The sequence below is a fragment of the Epinephelus moara genome, chromosome 5 (assembly GCF_006386435.1).
Source record: "Epinephelus moara isolate mb chromosome 5, YSFRI_EMoa_1.0, whole genome shotgun sequence".
NCBI lineage: Eukaryota > Metazoa > Chordata > Actinopteri > Perciformes > Serranidae > Epinephelus > Epinephelus moara.
Window position 1 is genome coordinate 37,308,398 of NC_065510.1, and position 18,420 is coordinate 37,326,817.

At 42.2% G+C, this 18,420-nt stretch overlaps 1 protein-coding gene across 1 annotated transcript in view; it reads right to left on the reverse strand.

Moving 5' to 3' along the window:
• Window positions 1-1,803: 1,803 nt before the first annotated feature.
• The window catches only part of grin2bb (glutamate receptor, ionotropic, N-methyl D-aspartate 2B, genome duplicate b), a 62,091-nt gene continuing 45,474 nt past the window's right edge, over window positions 1,804-18,420 (reverse strand). Inside the window, exons 13-14 of the mRNA XM_050045398.1 lie at window positions 9,401-9,639; window positions 1,804-4,428 (exon numbers count right to left, since the gene is read on the reverse strand). Coding sequence (XP_049901355.1) covers window positions 2,020-4,428; window positions 9,401-9,639 — 2,648 coding nt within the window. The 3' untranslated portion in view covers window positions 1,804-2,019. The remainder of the gene's footprint in view (window positions 4,429-9,400; window positions 9,640-18,420) is intronic.

Here is an 18,420-nt window from a genome sequence, read left to right on the forward strand (position 1 = left end):
CTGGGCATTTTAAGTCAAAACATAATCTTGTCCTATCCATAACCAAGTGGTTTCAGTACCTAAACCTAACCACACATTAACCACAGTGTATTTAAACATGTAGTTTCAACATATCTACTACATCATAATGCACAAATGTATTGTATCTGTGGTTTGCAGGAATGTACAATGCCAACATTTATTCTGGGGATTGGGTTGGTTTACTCCTTTTCTAAGCTTAAAATGCTAGTGTTTTTCTAGGACAAAAAAATCCAAGTGAAATGCTTTACAGATGTAGCTTTTATTTTATGTGGGACTATGTACTAGAGCTTGCTGTGGTCCTTTACACCAGCAGAGTGTAAATTTTCAACACTTGTTCTCCTCCCATCATTCAAATGTGACCATCTAATACAGCAGGCAGGGCTTATAGCCGTACTCATTCAATAATTAACGTTATTGCTGCTCATCCCAGCAACAGAGGCCTCACTCTGTGGGTCCATTATGTGCCTGTCCTGAACAGCAAAACTGTCATGGCCAATTGAGCCGGACCCAATGAAACTGGATGAGAGCAACAGGCAACATTAAATGTGATTTACATGTATTTAATGGGTAGTTGATTCCTTGGTCATCTGTTATGAACAGTGAGGTTTGAGGAGGTGAGGAATGATGAAGCTTGTTGAGCTTCTTCGTAAATGATTTCAAGGACCAGCAGTTAGATTAATTGTGGAGTTAATAGTAGAAGAAGCAGCTCATGTATTTTATTCCTAACTGGTATTCCTTCACATGCAGCGGCACAGCTCTGTCGTAGCTGACTTTTGAAGGGTGGGGGACAGGAATGTTTGTTTATCATGGCACTATGGTTTTAACCCTTTTAATCCTGGTATTGGTTTCTTTTATTGTTAGGGATCTATGTAGGAATTTAAGCTTCCTCCACAACAGCAAATTTCTTTTTGTGATATAACATCTGATAAATTCCTAAAGTCTGTTACGCTCATGAAACTCCACCCTCATATCAGACTGTTTCTGGTGCATTTCACTCTCAAATCAATTAGACTGTTTGTTTGCAGGTGGATCTGTCTGCCATCAGAACAGATCTTGTGTGTAGAAAATCAGTAATAATCCTTTAAGGCACATCCAGCTCAAAATGTAAGACCCATTTGGTACTGCCGAGCAGAAAAAAGGAGAGGAAACGGCAAATCAGTATGATGATGTTGCTTCTGCAGCTGAAAAAAAAAAGACCTTCTTCGCAAATTTATAAGTACATAGAATGTACTCAGCAAGTCATGCCTTTCACATACACTTCACAGCACTCAAGAGTAAGAAAAGTTAAAAAAAAAAAAAAAAAAAAAATCAAACATGAAGAATTAATAGCAAAGAAGAGTCCAAATTACAGGAACCCAAAAAAGATTTGGCGACTGGCCTACCAGTCTCCTGTAATATTGGTAAGCTAAGAAAGAATTAACATCATACAAATATGTAACATGAACTATTTAAATCAATAAAATGGAAAAAAACAATCCAAACCGATCATCATTAAACACTGGAATAATATTCAATAATATTAACATTATCAATACAATTATTATTAGTTTACCCTGTTACTTCAACAGAAGTGTTGATTTCTCATTCATGATTGTATTTCCGTTGTTAAACAAAATGTTTGTTTTGGTGTTAAGGAACTGCAGGAGGGAGGGAAAGACAATGAGCATGTGAAGAGAGCAGAGACTGGAGATTTTATTTCACTTCCCCCCCCTCCCTCCCTCCCTCCCTCCCTCCCTATCTTTCTCTGAGCGTTGGAGCAGCACCAGAATCTTCTCTTCTCATTAAAAACTTGTCTCCCGCCGGATTTCACAACTTAGCCTGCAGTGGCCTCTGCGCATCGTCCAAATTCTTCCCATTGAGTGGAGTGAGAACAACACACACAGTATTGTGTCTCCTCATTCTCTTCACACAGAGAGGTCATCAGCATCTGTATGTTTCCCTCCCTCTTTTCTTCACCCACTTCATCTTCTCCCTCTCTTTCTTACCCCGTCTTCACCCTCAGACGTCTGACTCAATGCTGGAGAGCTTTTCATAAACGTGTCCATTGCTGGCACCGTTGAAGGGTCTCTGTCCCTGCCCCAAACCTAATGTGTCTCTGCCCCCAGGCAGTAGCTTGTTGGCCCCGTGGTGGTTGCCCATGGGCCCTCCCACCCCGCCCAGACACAGCTCTTTGGGGAACCTGGGGGCCACATTGGACATCACCCCAGCTGTGGCTGACGCGGGCAAATAGGAAGTCGCTCCGATGGAGCCGCGGAAGTCCCCTCCTCCTCGGCTGTTGTTGAGAAGTTGCTGCTGCTGCTGCTGTTGCTGCGTCTGTGGCTTTTTGATGTAGTACGGTTTGGCGCCGTGTAAAAGACACTGGTCGTCGCCGAAGGTTGGGATGAAGGGGTTCTGGTTCACCTTATCTGGGTAGAGAGATTTAGACAAGGAGTAAGTCCCGGCCCCTCTGCTACCACCACTACCACCACCACCACCACAGCCCCCACCTCCCATCATAGCTCTATCTCTGTCCCTCAGGTCTCTCTCCCCCACCGACCGCTGATGCAACCCACCTTCGCCTCCTCGGAACAAACTGAAGGAGGAGCCTCCTTTTGCCCTATCCCCGCCTATTCCTCCAAACATGGAGGGCTCCCTGTCACTTGAATACCTCTCAAACATGTGAGCGTAGGGGCTGGGGCCCTCCATGAAGCGATCTTTGTCTTTCAAGCTCACACTCCGGGGTTGGGCGAACTGCCCCCCAACACCCCCTCCAATCCCTCCCATGCGGCCTGCTCCCTCCCTCTGCAGGTCCACAAATGTGTCATATGAGTGTTGCCTCCTTAACACCCTCCCACCCGGCCCTAGCTTCCTGCGCTGTGCCTGAGTTTGTGGTTGGCTGGGTCCTACGCTACTCTTCACTCCAGCAAACACCATGTTATTATCCTCGCTGATGTTGTACAGGTTACTTGGCTGCATCTTACAGGAGTCACAGCGCTTGCAGCTAGCAGAGCTGGGGCGACTGGTGGTTCCCCCAACCCCGCTAGCCTGGCACGTGCCGCCTCCTCCTACGCCTCCACCGTGGTGACACACATTGTGACAGTTACGACACTCCCAATCACCCCCTGCTATGCCTCCCCCTCCTAGCCCAGAAACCCCCTTCTCCCAGCAGGTGTGGGCCTGCTGTCCTGCCGACACTGAGCCAAGCCCACCTTTACACTCCGGCTTCTTGCCTTTACCTTTGAGGAAGTCTTCTACAGGTACTAAGCTTTTACAGATACCACCACCGCTACCACCGCCTACACCGCTTCCTCCACTTCCACCCTCTTGCTCCCACTTGGCCTTGCCCTCCTTGGAGCGGAACTGGTCCGCATAGAAATCCCTCAGATTCTCTTTATCTTTGCGGAATAAGTAAGGTGAAGAATTACCCCCTCCTCCTCCCCTCTTCCGCTCCAGGGGAGGTGAGACCGTGCGGTGTGCCAGGGGCCCGTGGGGGAAGTGGTGGTGGACGGTGTGGTGGTGGGCTCTTCTCCTGAGGCCGCTCAGCTCTATCTCGTCCTGTTCCCGTCTGCACTTGGCCGAAGCTGGCCTCTTTTTCAGGCTGTCCCTGTACTGCTTACGCCGCTTGTTGTTGCCCTCCAGGTTGCCGTAGGTGACAGTGTGCGTGGAGATATCCGAAACATCAGAGCGAATGTTCCCATCGTCCCCCCCTGAGCCTGCCCCACCCCCACCACAGTACCTGTCATGACCCCCGATGAGCCCCGTGCTGGAGGCGCCTCCTTTGAAAGAAAACCTGCCGTACACATTGCTTCCCTTGAACCCACCCTGGTTGGAATCCGCAGGGGTGTGGCCAGCAATCAGGTCAAACTTATTGGTATTCCTGTGAGTCATGGAGGGGCGGGGCTGGGTGGTGAAGATGGGCGCTACCCCTCCCCCCAAACTGTCGCAATCGAACATGCCCCCCTCCAACGAGCTAGCGCTGCCTAAGCTACGCGGCCTATTCGGGGGGGGGCCGGACATACCCAGAGCCGAGGCCGGGTGGTGGTGCAGGTAATGGTCCTGGTACAGGTTGCTGTCCTTCAGGGGCAAGTTGCCAAAAGTCCTCTCCACCTCGCTGATGTAGTCACTGAACATGTTGTCCTCTGGCAGGTAGGGCGGCGCTGACTTGCAGTCGACAGGGTGACCCACCAAGCTGCGCCGGTGCTCCTGGATATCATAGATAGCCGAGTCACGGCCGCTGTGGCTATACTCCAGGGCAGCATGCGGAGAGCCGTTAATGCCCGGGACGGCGGTCATGTCCTTGGCTGTGCGGAGCAACCGCAGGATGTTGGAGTGGGTGTTGTTCATGTTCTTCTTCATGGTGGCTGAGGGTGAGTCTATAGTTGACTTGTTTTCCTCAATTTGTACCCCATGGATGCAGCTGTAGATACCCTGGAGCGTGAAGATTAGAAGAAAGGGGAGGCAGAGAGAGAAAGAGAGGGTGAGACAGGCCATGGGAAGAAGAAAGAATAAGAGTGAGAGTGGTAAGGTATGAAGCCCAGGAGAGAAGAAAACAACAGTAAGATGTGTGGCAGTAGTAATCAAGAAGGAAAGAGGGTTTAATGTTAGAGAGAGGAAGTCAAACAGCAGACACATAAACAGAAAGACAGACAGAAGGAGACAGAGAGAGAGAAAGAGGCAAACAGAGGCAGAAAGAGGTTAATGCATTGCCATGTTCTCTCTGACCACCCTCTTGTTTACACACTATTAAACAGTAATAGGGGATGAGTTCATAAATGACTTTTCTCAGGGGAACAGCATGAACTCTCACAGCTGCTGCTCAACACTCCAGCTCAGACACAGAGGACTGAGGGAGCAGATCAAAGCCTTGATTGATAACACAAGAGGTGCAGTAAGCTCATAGTTCTGACCAATCAATAAGTTTAATCAATGTCATTTAAATTCAGCTGACTCTGGTGTCACTTGCTCTCTACCTCAGGACTGTTTTACTCCTTTTCCTTTCATGAAAACACTGTCAAAGAAATTAATCACTTTGTTAAAGTTTGTCTGACTTTTCCACTGATATCAAGAGACACATGCGTTAACAATCGTCTATTTAAAATGTCATTATCCATCAGTGCGGGTGTGTGTTTGTTTTGGTTAGAGCAGGATTTTCAAGAGATGGGAAAGCCTTTTGCGAGTGAAGTCAAACAAGCGTGTTTAAATGGGGGCTGAGGGAATCTGCGGTCGAGGCGACAGCCAAATCCAAAAGGTCGAGGACACACTACCCACCAGCCAGCTCGCGGGCCAACATTCCTCAAAGGCGTCAACTTGTCAGAAACAGTTTCTGTCTGTCTCTTAGTCACTTTCCCCGTCGCTGAGCCACATTCATGAATCTGAATTGTCAACCCTCTTTTCTTTTATGCCTCCATTCTCTCTTTGTGTCTGTTTTATCTCCGTTTCCGGGCGTGCGGCAGCCGCTCCAATGGGATTGTCGGTCTTTATCTCTCTACATCTATAGCTACTACAGGTGCTGTGAAAGGTAATAGAACAGAGGTTCCTGGCACATCACTGTGTCTATTCTTTTCTACTCTGCCTTTGTCCTGCCACCCGTCTTATTCTTTATCATGACTGTCGCTAACTGATCTCTTTTTTTTCCTCTGTATTTTATTCGCCCTTTGTACTCTCAACACTTGTCCGTCCTTACACTTTCTATATTCTGTATATGAAATGCAGTTTACTTGAATGCTCCTCTATCTTTACTATTTTTTATTTCTCGCACTGCTACTCGAGTGTTAAACCAGCCATGGAAATGTATAAATGATATCTGGCTGTAAAAGCAACTCTTCAAACGTCTATGCACTTAAATGTTGTAATGCAACAAGTAAAATCAGTCTCAAGCATGTCAGAGAGTGAATCGTAAAGCTACCGTGCAAAAAGCAGTGCTTATGTTTTGCATTTAAAATAGCAGCTTCAGAAGCTGCAAGGACAGAAGGAGATTTCTGCCTATTCAACAAAAAAAGAAAAAGAAAAGAAGCAGTGTTTCTGAAGCGCTCAAGGGCAGATCTGTGTTTAAGTTCTTCTCAGGTTAGTCTGAGTAGGTGTAAACCAAGTGACATTACAATTAGTAACACCAAAACACTGGTGTCCTTTTCTCAGGCAAATAATAACTGAGACCATTTGCATGCAACAACAAACAACCTCCCCTCCCCCCTTTCTTAAAAGGTAGCATTATGCAAATAAATTACACCTCAAGTGATTATTTTTGTGCACCTAAACAGCCTGCATCAATAACACTGAGCCACCTTGTTAAGTGACCCATCTAAACAGAATTGTAACCACGCTGAAATGAGATCTTCGACATCCATAAACACACCTTCAGGTCACCAGCTGAGAATGTGCAGCATAGTAAGAAGCTTTTATTTCAGTAGCATTAATGTCCTGATGAGACAGCATCTCAGTAGTATCAGTATAGCTTCAGTATCGTGACGTATTTCAGAGTGAAACAGAATAGACAGGTGGGACATAATGTTGGAAGGAATTGGATATGATCATTGAGAATTGGGCGTGTCACTTACTAAGGCCCCGAGAGTATACACCGACTGGATGGTAGTATCTGTCAGACGGAGAGAAACGAAGTCCATCTTATGCTCCATGTAGTTGCTGAAGCAGTCCACTATAAAATGCTATGCACTTAATCTGAAGCTGTCACAGATATCTCTTTCCTCTGAGTGAAAAAATTCTAGCCAGCAGGCCTGTAACCATGGTAGGCTATTTGAGGAAACGGAAAGTGAGGTTTGAGGTGGCGAACACCCAAAGACACACTAACAAAAGCTGTTAAATGAAGGCTGGAACACTGTGTCATATCACGGGGATACAACACATGCGCAGTTAAATCTAGTCTGCACTTGTCAAAAGGCTCAGTAGCTGGTGCATCATAGAACGTGGGGATGATTGATATGTTTCACTGAGACATTCGCAGTTAGCCCTGGGTCGGAATGTATTTTATATGCAAAGTAAAGCTATGGATGAGAATTACAATCCTACAATTGTTGAAAAGATCTTTAATAAAAGACCATGAACAAATCCTTTCTATTTGAAAACGCTCTGTTGTGTATAAGCTGCCATCCATCTGAGCGTACCCAAAAAGTTCTGTCAGGTAAAAAGGCACCCAAGGATGCTAAAAAGAGTTCACCCAAAAAGCACCTGAGCAGACACCATCACTTTACTTCCAGTGCCATCTGTTGTAATCTCCAACATTGCAGCTTCAGTTACATTGCACATATGTCATACCCCATAGCTTCCATGGGGTCCCATGGTTGGTACTAGCTTACATAAGCACGTCATTTTTTTTACAACAAAAAAGCATGATTGGATTTTGATATAAGAATACGAAGAAATATATTTTTTTGTAATTTCTTTTTTTTTTTTAATGTATAACCATCCTTAACAAATGGAACACATCATGTCCCACAAAAAAAACCCCTAAAATTATAACTTATCAACAAACTAATGCAGTTTCTGGGAAGAAAGATTATGTTTAAAGGATTTTTATGTATGAAATAAATATGATTTATATAATATTTTGATCTGCTTTCATTTTTTTAACTTCTAAACTTGCCCTGTGTCAGAAAACACCCTCGTCTCAGACAAGAATACAGAACTTCTAACAATTTAAAAAAAAGTTTTAAAAGCCTTTAAAATCTAAAACTAACTTAAAATGTATTTTTTTTGTGTGTGTGAAAATGTTGGCCCTTTACAGATGTGTTCCAGAAATTTGTCAACTCCATCAGATTTCTACAAAAACATAATTTAATCAGGTGTAAAAGGTTTAGCTGTATCCTAAGGGCGCCTGTCTTACTTCCTGGTTTCAAAAAAAGCTCTAATGTTGCTCAAGTACTGGAAGATTTCTATTTTTTGATAAAATCATTAAATAATATTGCTATCAGGTGTGACTCCAAAACAGATCAACTCCATAAATCCAAACTAAATAAGAATTATAGTTTAAAAATAAATATTGTGATTAGCATTAAGAGAAGCCTTAGCAACTTTGAAAATTAAATGGTTACTCACTATGACTGCTGTGAAATTAATACATGTGTAACTTTTTATCAACTCCATAAGACGTCAACTCCATTAGATCTGACCTCTGACAACCATTACGTATGCTATTCAAAAAACCAAAAAGGTAATCACTGGGAGGTTGGCCTACTACAAGGTTTATTACTTAAGACTTTGACAAAATAAGGTTTTGTCCCAATTCTCAAGAATAACTGATATATTGTTAAAAAGGTGCACAGAATGACTGGGGATGTGATCTAAAAGGGTTTCCTGTGTTATTTATTAGTTTCGATGGTTTACTAAACCATTCACACTCTTGTGTTCACCCTTGGCCTCTATGGAGTCATAAATGTGAGTCATAAATGTATGGAGTCATTGTTTGACTTGAGTAAAACCTGGGTAGATGTTTGTCATCTTCTGAAACCAACAAACCTAACACACACCCACTTCATGTAGCAACTGGCTGGGTCCGTGGAGGTGAGACAGTTAGGGTAACAGGGTTAGACTCTCTTTTTATTTTAGCCAGGTGTTAAAACGAGTGAATGCCTTAGAAGAGAGATTGTCTGAAAATGTGGTCTTTTAACCCCAAGTTAAAATGATTATCACGTCTTGCCCCTCTTTATCATGGCAGACTTCTCATCCTGCTTTGGAGTGTGGCTGTTTGTAACAGCTATAAACACCTTTGCCTCCAGACGTGGTCAGACAACTATTGTTTGTTTTGAGCATACTGACACCTTACCTGTGAGTCACATTTGTTTGTTATGAGTCTGCTGCAGCCAGACCAAAAACCTCACAGCTTCCACTGGTTAGTTGTGTTACCGCCCTGTAGAGTGCTCTCACCTTCGGAGTCCTAATAAAATAGGTTTTGTAACAAATGTTTTCAAACTGAATTTATAATTCTACATGTAAAAATATTTCTAATAAATCTTCAATGTAATTATTCATATCAACATGTCTTTGTTTTCAAATAGTCCTGGTTATTCTAATAAAGACAATGCAACATTTGAAGCTAATAAGCGACCAGTTTTTGAACTGGGTCTGACAGGGTTAAATTCATATTTGTCTTGCAAATGATATTTACAACATTGCTATATTGTGCTCCCCTGGCTTGTAGTGTTTTATATGAATTAAAAAAGTGTTGTAGAATTAAGATAAGTGAAGATATTTTTTTGGGGATGCTGTTAGCTTGTGTTTTGTTTGTCTGGGCTAAAAAAGCCACAGGTTAAGTCAGGTGAGTCATCGTGTCCCCCTGACTGACTTGATACACCTCAACCAAAGCCAGTGGTTTGAAAACAACCACCCTTGTGATCTTTCTGTCAGGAGGACAAAGGTCAGACCTAAAATAAAACACGGGCACACTCACTCTGCTAATGGAGAAGGTGGCCCCGGGCTGTCCCGAGCACACGCCCATGAAGCAGAAGCGCAGCTGCCAGTAGAACCAATGTTCACAGATGAAGGTGATTAATGACAGAACCATGGCGGCCCCGAGCATGTAGAAGACCCCCGCCATGTTGTCCACGTCCAGCTGGCTGCTCATCACCTCGTTCTTCTCATTGTGGCAGATGCCCGTCAGCCACAGGGCCTCCAGCTCCTCCATCTCACCTGGAGGAAGGAGATACATAGACTCAGGTTACTGTACGTGTTTGTGTGTATGTTTGCGTGTATGTTTTTTTGACCTGTACACTTAGATGAGTTTGCCGGGAGGTGTCTGACCGTGTAAGTGGGAGTATAAAGAGAGGGCACATTTTTTGGATGGGGAGTTGATGCCAAAAACAGCTCAGGTCTCACGTACATGCAACAAATGTCATGTTGCATTATTTTGACTGAACGGCCCCTTGAGGATCATCCTCATTAAGGATTGCTTATGCAAGGCTATCCCTTTCTTGTTGTGGGAAAGAAAACAACTGCCTGCTGGGACTTGACAATCCTCAGGGAGGAAGTGTGTGTGGTCATGTGACAAGTGTTTCCGCCCTAAAATGTGTCCCCCTCAGTTCCACATCCCTGGGATTGCTAAGGGGGGAGGACACGTCCAGAGAGATTTGTTTGATCTGCACCGAAGGTCTGTTTTTGTGTGTGTCTGTGTGAGATCACAGGGGTAGATATTTTCCCAATGCTTGCATAACACTGCTTTGTGTACGGATGTGTGTTTATTTCTGACAGCTGTTAACTTGTTTTCACTGATGCCTGATTTCCACTGGATGGTTCGACTAAACTTGGCCCACTTTTGGTACCAGGTCCTTTCTTAATTCCGTTTTCCACTGCAGGTAGTGCCCCCTCAATGTAGGCAGGATTCTCAGCTGATCCCGGTAATGATGCCACGTGAACCTGCCATGAAATCCTCTTCATTGGCACACGCTGAATCCTTTCATCGGCAGCCGAACAAAGATATGTCTGCACTTCATCAATTGTATGGTGTAGTTTTGCAGGCTGCCATTTAAAAAAAAAATCTGGGTCAAGTGGCTATTTAAGAATGGTTTGTGCATGACGTCCTGTGTTATGCACTGCAATTGTAGTGGCAATTCTTTTTAACCAATCAGTGGTCTGCAGTGGCTTAGCTCACTTTGAACCTTGACCAAAAAAAGACAAGGTGCCAGGTATCATCCACAACTTTTGCTAATGGAAAAAAAAAAAAAAAGACAGTCGTTCTGAGTAGAGCCCTGCTGTGGCATGCAGTGGAAATGTGGCTTAAGTCTTTCTTACTTATATGAACCTCAGTAAATAAAAAGAATGTGCAGTGTTAAGATGGTCAATTATTATCATGTTGATGACCAACATACAGAAAGTGGACAAAAATATACCAAATCTGGAAGCAAAGGGTAAAATATACACTTTCATCTATAAATAGTTCAACATCTTGTGATATACACTTTTTCACCTTCTCTCTCTCAGTTAGATGAGAAGATTGATAAAACTGTCATGTCTGTGCATTAACTACAGAGCTGGAGCCAGGAGGCAAAGTTTAGCTTAGCATTAAGACAGGCAGCAGGGAGAAAAAACTACCCTGGCTGTGTCCAAAATTCATAAATCAGGCCAACAGCACCTGTAAAGCCTAAACACCTTACATCTCAATTGTTTCATCAAACACAAGGACCAACATTTTTTGGTTTTAAGATCAGTTACATGCTGGGACAATTCTTGATAAACAGTGCATCCATCTGCCAAGCACTTCTGTGCAGCATCTCAACGCAGCTTTGTAAAGCGCAGCTTTTAGAATACGTCTGTGTACGATGGTACAAAATCTGGCAACCTCACTGTGACGACTCAAGGAAGTCACTGTCCCTGATTGTTTGCCAAAGAATTCTTACAGCACATAACTCACACATTTTAATTTTCACATTTTTGTTTGCGTATACAACATGTTTATTCTGTGAGGTGTATTTTTGAACTGTGGGTAGAACATGGCTACTTTTCCCCTCTTTCTGGTCTGCTAAGCTTGATAAGCTAATTGCTTTCTGCCTCCAGCTCCGTACTTAATGCACTGACATGAGTGGCATCAAATTTTTTTTTGTCAAAGGACAAAATTTTAAGTACCTGTGTCATGAAGCCGTTTTTAATGTTACAAGTAACATTTGTGCTTTTTCGACTATTATTACTAACACCTGCTATGACAAAGACCGATCTGATTTGTAAAATCTCCTAAATAAATAATAAAAAGTAGTGCAAGACCAGCCCATCTACATTTGCAGATTGGACCAAGGAAAAACAAAAGAAAACAAAACAAAGCAAAAACAAACACAACTACAAAAAGTCAAGAAGCTCCTGATTTTTGATGAAATCCTAGGGATATACCTGATGAATCATCCTCAGATCAGGGATGGAAACTGCAAAATTGACCCTTTGGAAGTGATGGTTCCCATCTAGAATTGATTTTTCTTCTAAGCCTGCAGATTTCTATGACATAGGGGCAGGATAAACGCTCTCCTGGATGCACTCTCTATATGAACCAAAATTGAATCACAAAAGGAATTGATTAAGAACTGGATCAATAAGTAGAATCGATAATGTAATTGAAATCTATACTATTATAATTATTGTCTGCTTTCCAATCTTCTCTCCATTCTTATCCATCATCTTTCCAGTCCATCTCCTCCTACTCCATCTTCCATATTTTCTCCACTTCCCTCCTGATCCTGTATCCGCTCAGATGGAGTGGCACTCAGTTTCCTGCTAGTAGTGCCGTTGCTGATCCTCTGCCTCTGCACATATGACTTAGATCCTGTTCATATCTGGACTCTAATAGGTCGTGACAGATATGAGCAAACATCGATGAGTCTAATCTCTTAACCTGGACTAACATATGAGTGCTGACAGCCGAACAGTCTCCATGAAGTAATGAGAGGTAATGTCTGATGTGTTGGCCTCGTGTACACAGTCGACAGAACAATGAGACTTTAATTCCATTTTGTAAATTTGTGCAGACATGTCTGATCTTTGGGGAACACACATTCAAGCATGCACGCAGTCAAATCCCATGTACCCACACAGACACGCGCGCACACCCGCCCGCCCGCACGCACGCACGCACACACACGCACGCACAGACTGGCGCTTTAGTGAACATCACTCAGCAGTGTATGTTGAGGTCTGAGTCGATTTGGCTCTTAAAGATCTGATCCGATGTGAATGTTCTCTCTGTACTGACCTCTTCATCCATCACACACCCTGGCACGGAAAGTGATAGCTATCGAAGACAACTAGACAACTGTGTGTGTATGTGTGTGTGTGTGTGTGTGTGTGTGTGTGTGTGTGTGTGTGTGTGTGTGTGTGTTTGTCAGTGTGCTGTATAATATATGTAATCTGGCAGGTGGTGAGCAGTAAGGAGCACATACTGTCCCTGGTGGTGGAGTGCTGCTGTAGGTGTACTCTCCAAGGAAAACAATTCACATCAAGGACAATCATTTCTCTTACAAGAAGCTTTTCCTGAGATACAAAATGTTAAACGGCTGCCAAAACCAAGGCTGGAGATACAATTTAAAATCATTTTTTCAATGTACCCACAGTACTTAATTCTATTTCTAGAAGCAGGAACATCTCATCTGTCAGAAAGTACAGGATGTACTGTAATACGATGAGAGTAACTAATGCTTGAGTGTATGAATAATTTCATTACATTTGTAACAACAAAAGTAAATAATTTTCTCACTTGTCAGTCAACAACAAATGTGCTTTCCAATATTAATTGGTTATCTGGTGATTAGCATTTCTATTTAAGTCCAACAGAATATGAGTGTCCGACTATGGCATCACATTGCATAACATCGGACGCTCTCTGTCCACAATGAGTCCATTAAATATGCACTTCTGTTACGTCATGCAAACAAACCACTTATCAGCTGTGCACTCAAGATCAGATTTCAGGTGTTACCACCTAAAATACTGGTAAGTACTTACTGTCTTTCCTATGTTTGTACTTTTTTGGATGGGGGCGCCATCTTGTGAGGATCATGCTGTGTAACCTGCGCCTGCTACGGTGGTCAAACAATAGTATTTGGACAAACTAGCCATGATAAACAACATGGATCCATATGACTTGGTAGCTGGAGGGTGAATTAAAGACCCTGATGCACTAACTCCACTCACATACCTGGACATTTTAAACTATCTTGTTTTTGGACTGAGGGCACACACTTTGCTAACGTGGGTTACAGAGTGTGTTCCTCACAAAATGGCGTCCCCGTCCCACACCACACAACACAACGTACCTCTACATTCTTTATAGCCAACAGCAAGTAGCACATTATGAACATTAAGTATGAAGATTACAAGAGAAGCTCGTGACAATCTCCCTCCAACCAGCTGCCACCATATCCACCAAGCAGGGCGTTTGACAAACGTTTAGCTCAGGCCAGTTAGGACATTCAGTAGAAAACAATGCAATCAAACAGATTTTGTCTCTGGCGCTCACTCGCGTCACATTCAGTTAGGACACGGTCATTGTTTTTACGTATTGCCCCAATGAACGTAGGCTAGCGTAATATTTATTTATTTATTTTTAAGAAAGCATCATTACGTATGTGAGTCTATTGACGGGACTTATTTTATTTGAAATATTATGTATAAGCAAAGGCAGCCTACTTTTTAATAAAAACTATTATAAATCTTCACGCCTTGATGGTGCCAGTCTTATTATGGCCTGCCAAAAATTGTTTTTAAGCTAAATAAACATGGAAATATTTGACCAGAATTTCTACCATTTGTCCAAGACATTTAAATCTTCCAAGATACGTGGAGCAGCACCATTTTTTTCCTTACAGAAACTCTCTCTCTATCCCTTTCTTGCACCTGTTATAGAGCCACTGTAGCAACAGGGCAGCAGGGCAGCAGAGGCATCTTTTTTCAACTAAATTCCTGCAGCTTTTCTTCCTGTGATTATTTTCTCAATTAATCGCTTCATTGCAGGATTCATAAAATGTGAGAAAACAGATAAAAATAAGACCTCTAAGCCATAGCTTTGTGTTTGAGGTGATTATTATTAATCTTTCTCTACGAAAAGTCAGAGGGTACAGTCAGTAGTAGGGATACCCTGATCATGTTTTTTGGAATCCTGCCATCAGTATATACCAAGACCAAGTCTGATCCTATGTGTATTCTATTTCTGTACTATAGTAAGTGTACATTATAATAAGTAAAACAACTTAAATGTTTTAACAACAAGAACAAATCTCATTCCTCAACAGATGGAGTTGGCTTAGTTGTAATGGCAGCAGTTTAGTTATTATGTACATGTGGAATTTTAGTCGTATAACAGGTGCCCATATATCAGATGAAAAAGGTTTTTAAAAAAGTGGTGATGAGAATTTTCTGAAAACCAATGTCAGTGTGTTTGATAGCAGAATAACATGGTTTCCTTTAATGTCTTGTAAACCGTGATGGTCCTGGTGTAGTGTGTGTAATATGTGGATCACAAGCTTTAGTAAGCGTTTAAACAGGATCACTTCATCTCCAAAGTTTAGTTGTAGCATTTAAGTTTCAACCAACACAGCAGCTGTTTGGAGTTAAGAGATTCTGGTGCTGTTAGGCAGGAGGCTTTTAAATGTCTGTACCTGAATGTCTGTTTTCTCATTATCAGCCCGTACATCATCTACATCATCTCTGACCTCTGTGTCATTTGTGGCCAAAAGTCGTTCAAACATAGATGCCAAATGAGCATCCTAACCAACAAACACAAACCACCTCAACCGGCTCAATCCTCTCATCATGACAGAGCAGCAGCTCAATGCAGAGGTCCTCGTGGATCACTGCACTTGTCATTCTCTCAGAGCGACGCCAGACGCCCTGACGGCTTCTTTCGGTCACTACCCAAAACACACGCACAGCTGGGGCTCAAAACAAAAACCCGACCTACAAATTGAGAGCATTATTCTGCGGCACACAGAATCAAGCTTTCTACGTGAGGTACACTGATGGGACACAGACTCATGATCAATCTCCTCCTTACTGTATATAAATATTCACATGATGTGGTGCTGGTGTAGTCAGAGATATACTGCCCCTATATTGTTGAACTGAATCTTGCAGGGTCACTATTTTCAATTCAAACTATTATTATTTGATTGATTTTGATTATATGATTATTTCCCATCCTGCTGCTGGTGAAAAATATTACGCCAAACTCCCTTTAAATAATATGACATTTTAACAATTCTTTATGTGACTGCAAAAACATAAATCTCTAAGAAACACAAGATACAAGGAAAATATGTCGACATTATAGTTGTCAATTCTACATCAGGGCAATCCCTAAAGATAATATTTGCATACAAATGGGAGGAGACTGTCAGGATGTGAGGCAAACCATTTCAAAAATGAAGATTTCTAAATAAACTAAGTGCTTGTTGGTGGATCAGATACATGCTGAATTAAAGACCAACTCTTGCTCACTTCACAACTCTTTTGCTGCTTTTCTGTTTGGTGCTGGAGAGAGTGCAGCTATTGGTTGTTGACAGTGTTTACATCATTGAACTTCAGTATTTGTATGAGCCAAGACATAAAAATAACGATAATAGTTAACATTTTTGATTTTGTTAAAACATCGAGGCAAGAAAAATTCTGACTAAAGACAGCTTGGACTGAGTTTTGTGACAACCTCACAGCAAATGATCAACATCTCTAGCAAAACACTGATAATTTTATTCCAACATTGGAAATTTGTTTATGTTGTTTGATGTAAGGTCGGCAATAGCCAGAACAAATCAAAATATATTTAAGGGTTTCCTGTTAAATCAATAAGCCCTCTACCCCAATCTGCTAGTCCACATGACACTGAAGAAATATGTCAGTTATAACAGACCAACAACATGCACAGGGCTTCTTCTACCCGTCTTCAGCTAAGGTCAATATTCCTCGTCCCTGCCAAAACAGCCTTAGCAGTGTGCTGCCAGCACCCCTGAGTTATCAAATAAACAAACTCCTTCTATACTCAAGCCTTCACCTCTACAACTGCAGCAGCTGCAGCCTTTCAGGCCTGCTGGTGCCTCACTGTTGATTAAGGACTGAACTGTGCCAGGCTGGCTCAGGAGGCCTCATCCTGCAGCTCGACAGGCTCATCGACTGGCGGGATCTACCAGCAGGTTCTTGGGCTGTCACCGTAACAAACACCGGCCACCTTCGGAGTCACAGTTCCTTTACAGCTACTTCGATGACTTGACGTCTCTGACCTTAATACACTGATGAGAGCGCAACTTCATTTTGTGATTCTCAATCTGAATGATCATTGTGTTATGTTTCTTAAACTCTTTAACAGAGATTCAACACTGCAGGGAAGTTCATCTTTGTTTAATCAGGGTGAAATATATTAAGGCTGCAATCGCAGTTTTTTAATGAAGTGGATCTATTTGGTCGTCCTTTGTTAAGGTTGTTTCAACATTAAACCTCCTAGAAGGTGTAATAATCAACAAGTCCTCTAAATCATGACCACATAGCTCATATGTTCCTACCCTCTAACAAAGCCCACAGGAGTGTTTCCTAAACTAGCACCCCTACTGGTGACACACCTAAACGACTGAATAGGTTGTTTTCCAATGACTCCCAAAACGACATACGTGACCTTTAATAGTCGCAGTTGTGAACATGTGCATGATAAGGTTCAGGCAACAAAACAATTTGGTTAGGTTTAAGAAAAGATCATGGTTTTGGTTAACATAAGTTGGTTTACTAAGTAATATACACAATATAAGTACATAAGTTAATTTAAGTATATAACGCTAACTTAGGTACAATATGTAATGTACTTTATGTTACGTGTGCAAGTTAAAATAACTCAGTGTTGAATTCTGGTTTCACATGGGGACAGCAGTCTCTTGGATTGAAGTCCTGTGTTTGTTTGACCCGTCTATCCACCCCACCCCTCCATGCGCAGACCTCGTCGCTCTTCATACTACATCCCCTGACTTCCTCCTTTGCTCCCATTAGCCACAAGAGGTTGCAGTATACCAATAAACATAAATATGGGTTGTAATTAGCTGCTTGTACAAATGACCTATGGGGACAGCCTTGTATTAATGTTTAGGCTCTGTCTGTGACACTGTTTCTCAACCTGGGGGTCCTGACCCACACTGGGGTGTAGCCCAAGCTATATGGGGCAAGGCCTTTTTTAATTTTGAGGGGTGTATGAAAACTTAAAAACAAAAACAGCAATAGTAGTAAATGTCAAATGCTATATCTCAGCATTTCATTAATTTCTGTGAAGAAAAAACAAATAAGTTATTCTTAAAGTTCACATTATTATTTATGATATAAACTTTAAAACACAGAGTAAGGACACAGTGAAGACCTGAACACAAGCTATATCATTAAAGACTGATTAAAAACTGCATGTCCTCCTGCATATGAAAAGTACACAGTTAAAACAACCAAAGAGCTAACAGAACAATGGCCAAGAGCCAACTGTATTAAAAGTTCTAGAAATATCATATGAGCTCACCTCTGATGACATATTAAGAGAAAATAATCTGCTTGAAAATCATCCAAATCATTTTACACAGACTTAATTCACTATTTGAGTTATTGTAATTGTAGTTTATCAGTTGTCCTGAACTGTAATTTTCATGCATTGAATATAACATGAAATGCCATAAAATATGTCACTTAGTTTATTCAATGATAGAAAAGGGGTCTCTTAAAGGGCCAGTGTGTAAAATGGGTTGAAAACAGTGACATCAGTGGTCAAATTCTAGATTGCAGGGCTCACTCGCTCACCCCTCCCGTCGGGTAAATGACGGTGGCCTCGTAGGGACAAAAAGCCTTGCACATGAGTTTTTCAGGAGTAGGTCTATCTAGCGACGAGGTAAATATTTATTTAGAAATCTAAACCATGTTACGATATTGTAATGAATCCCTCACGAGCAGGAGACCGGAGGAGCGTTCGGGAAAAAGGCCAGTTTA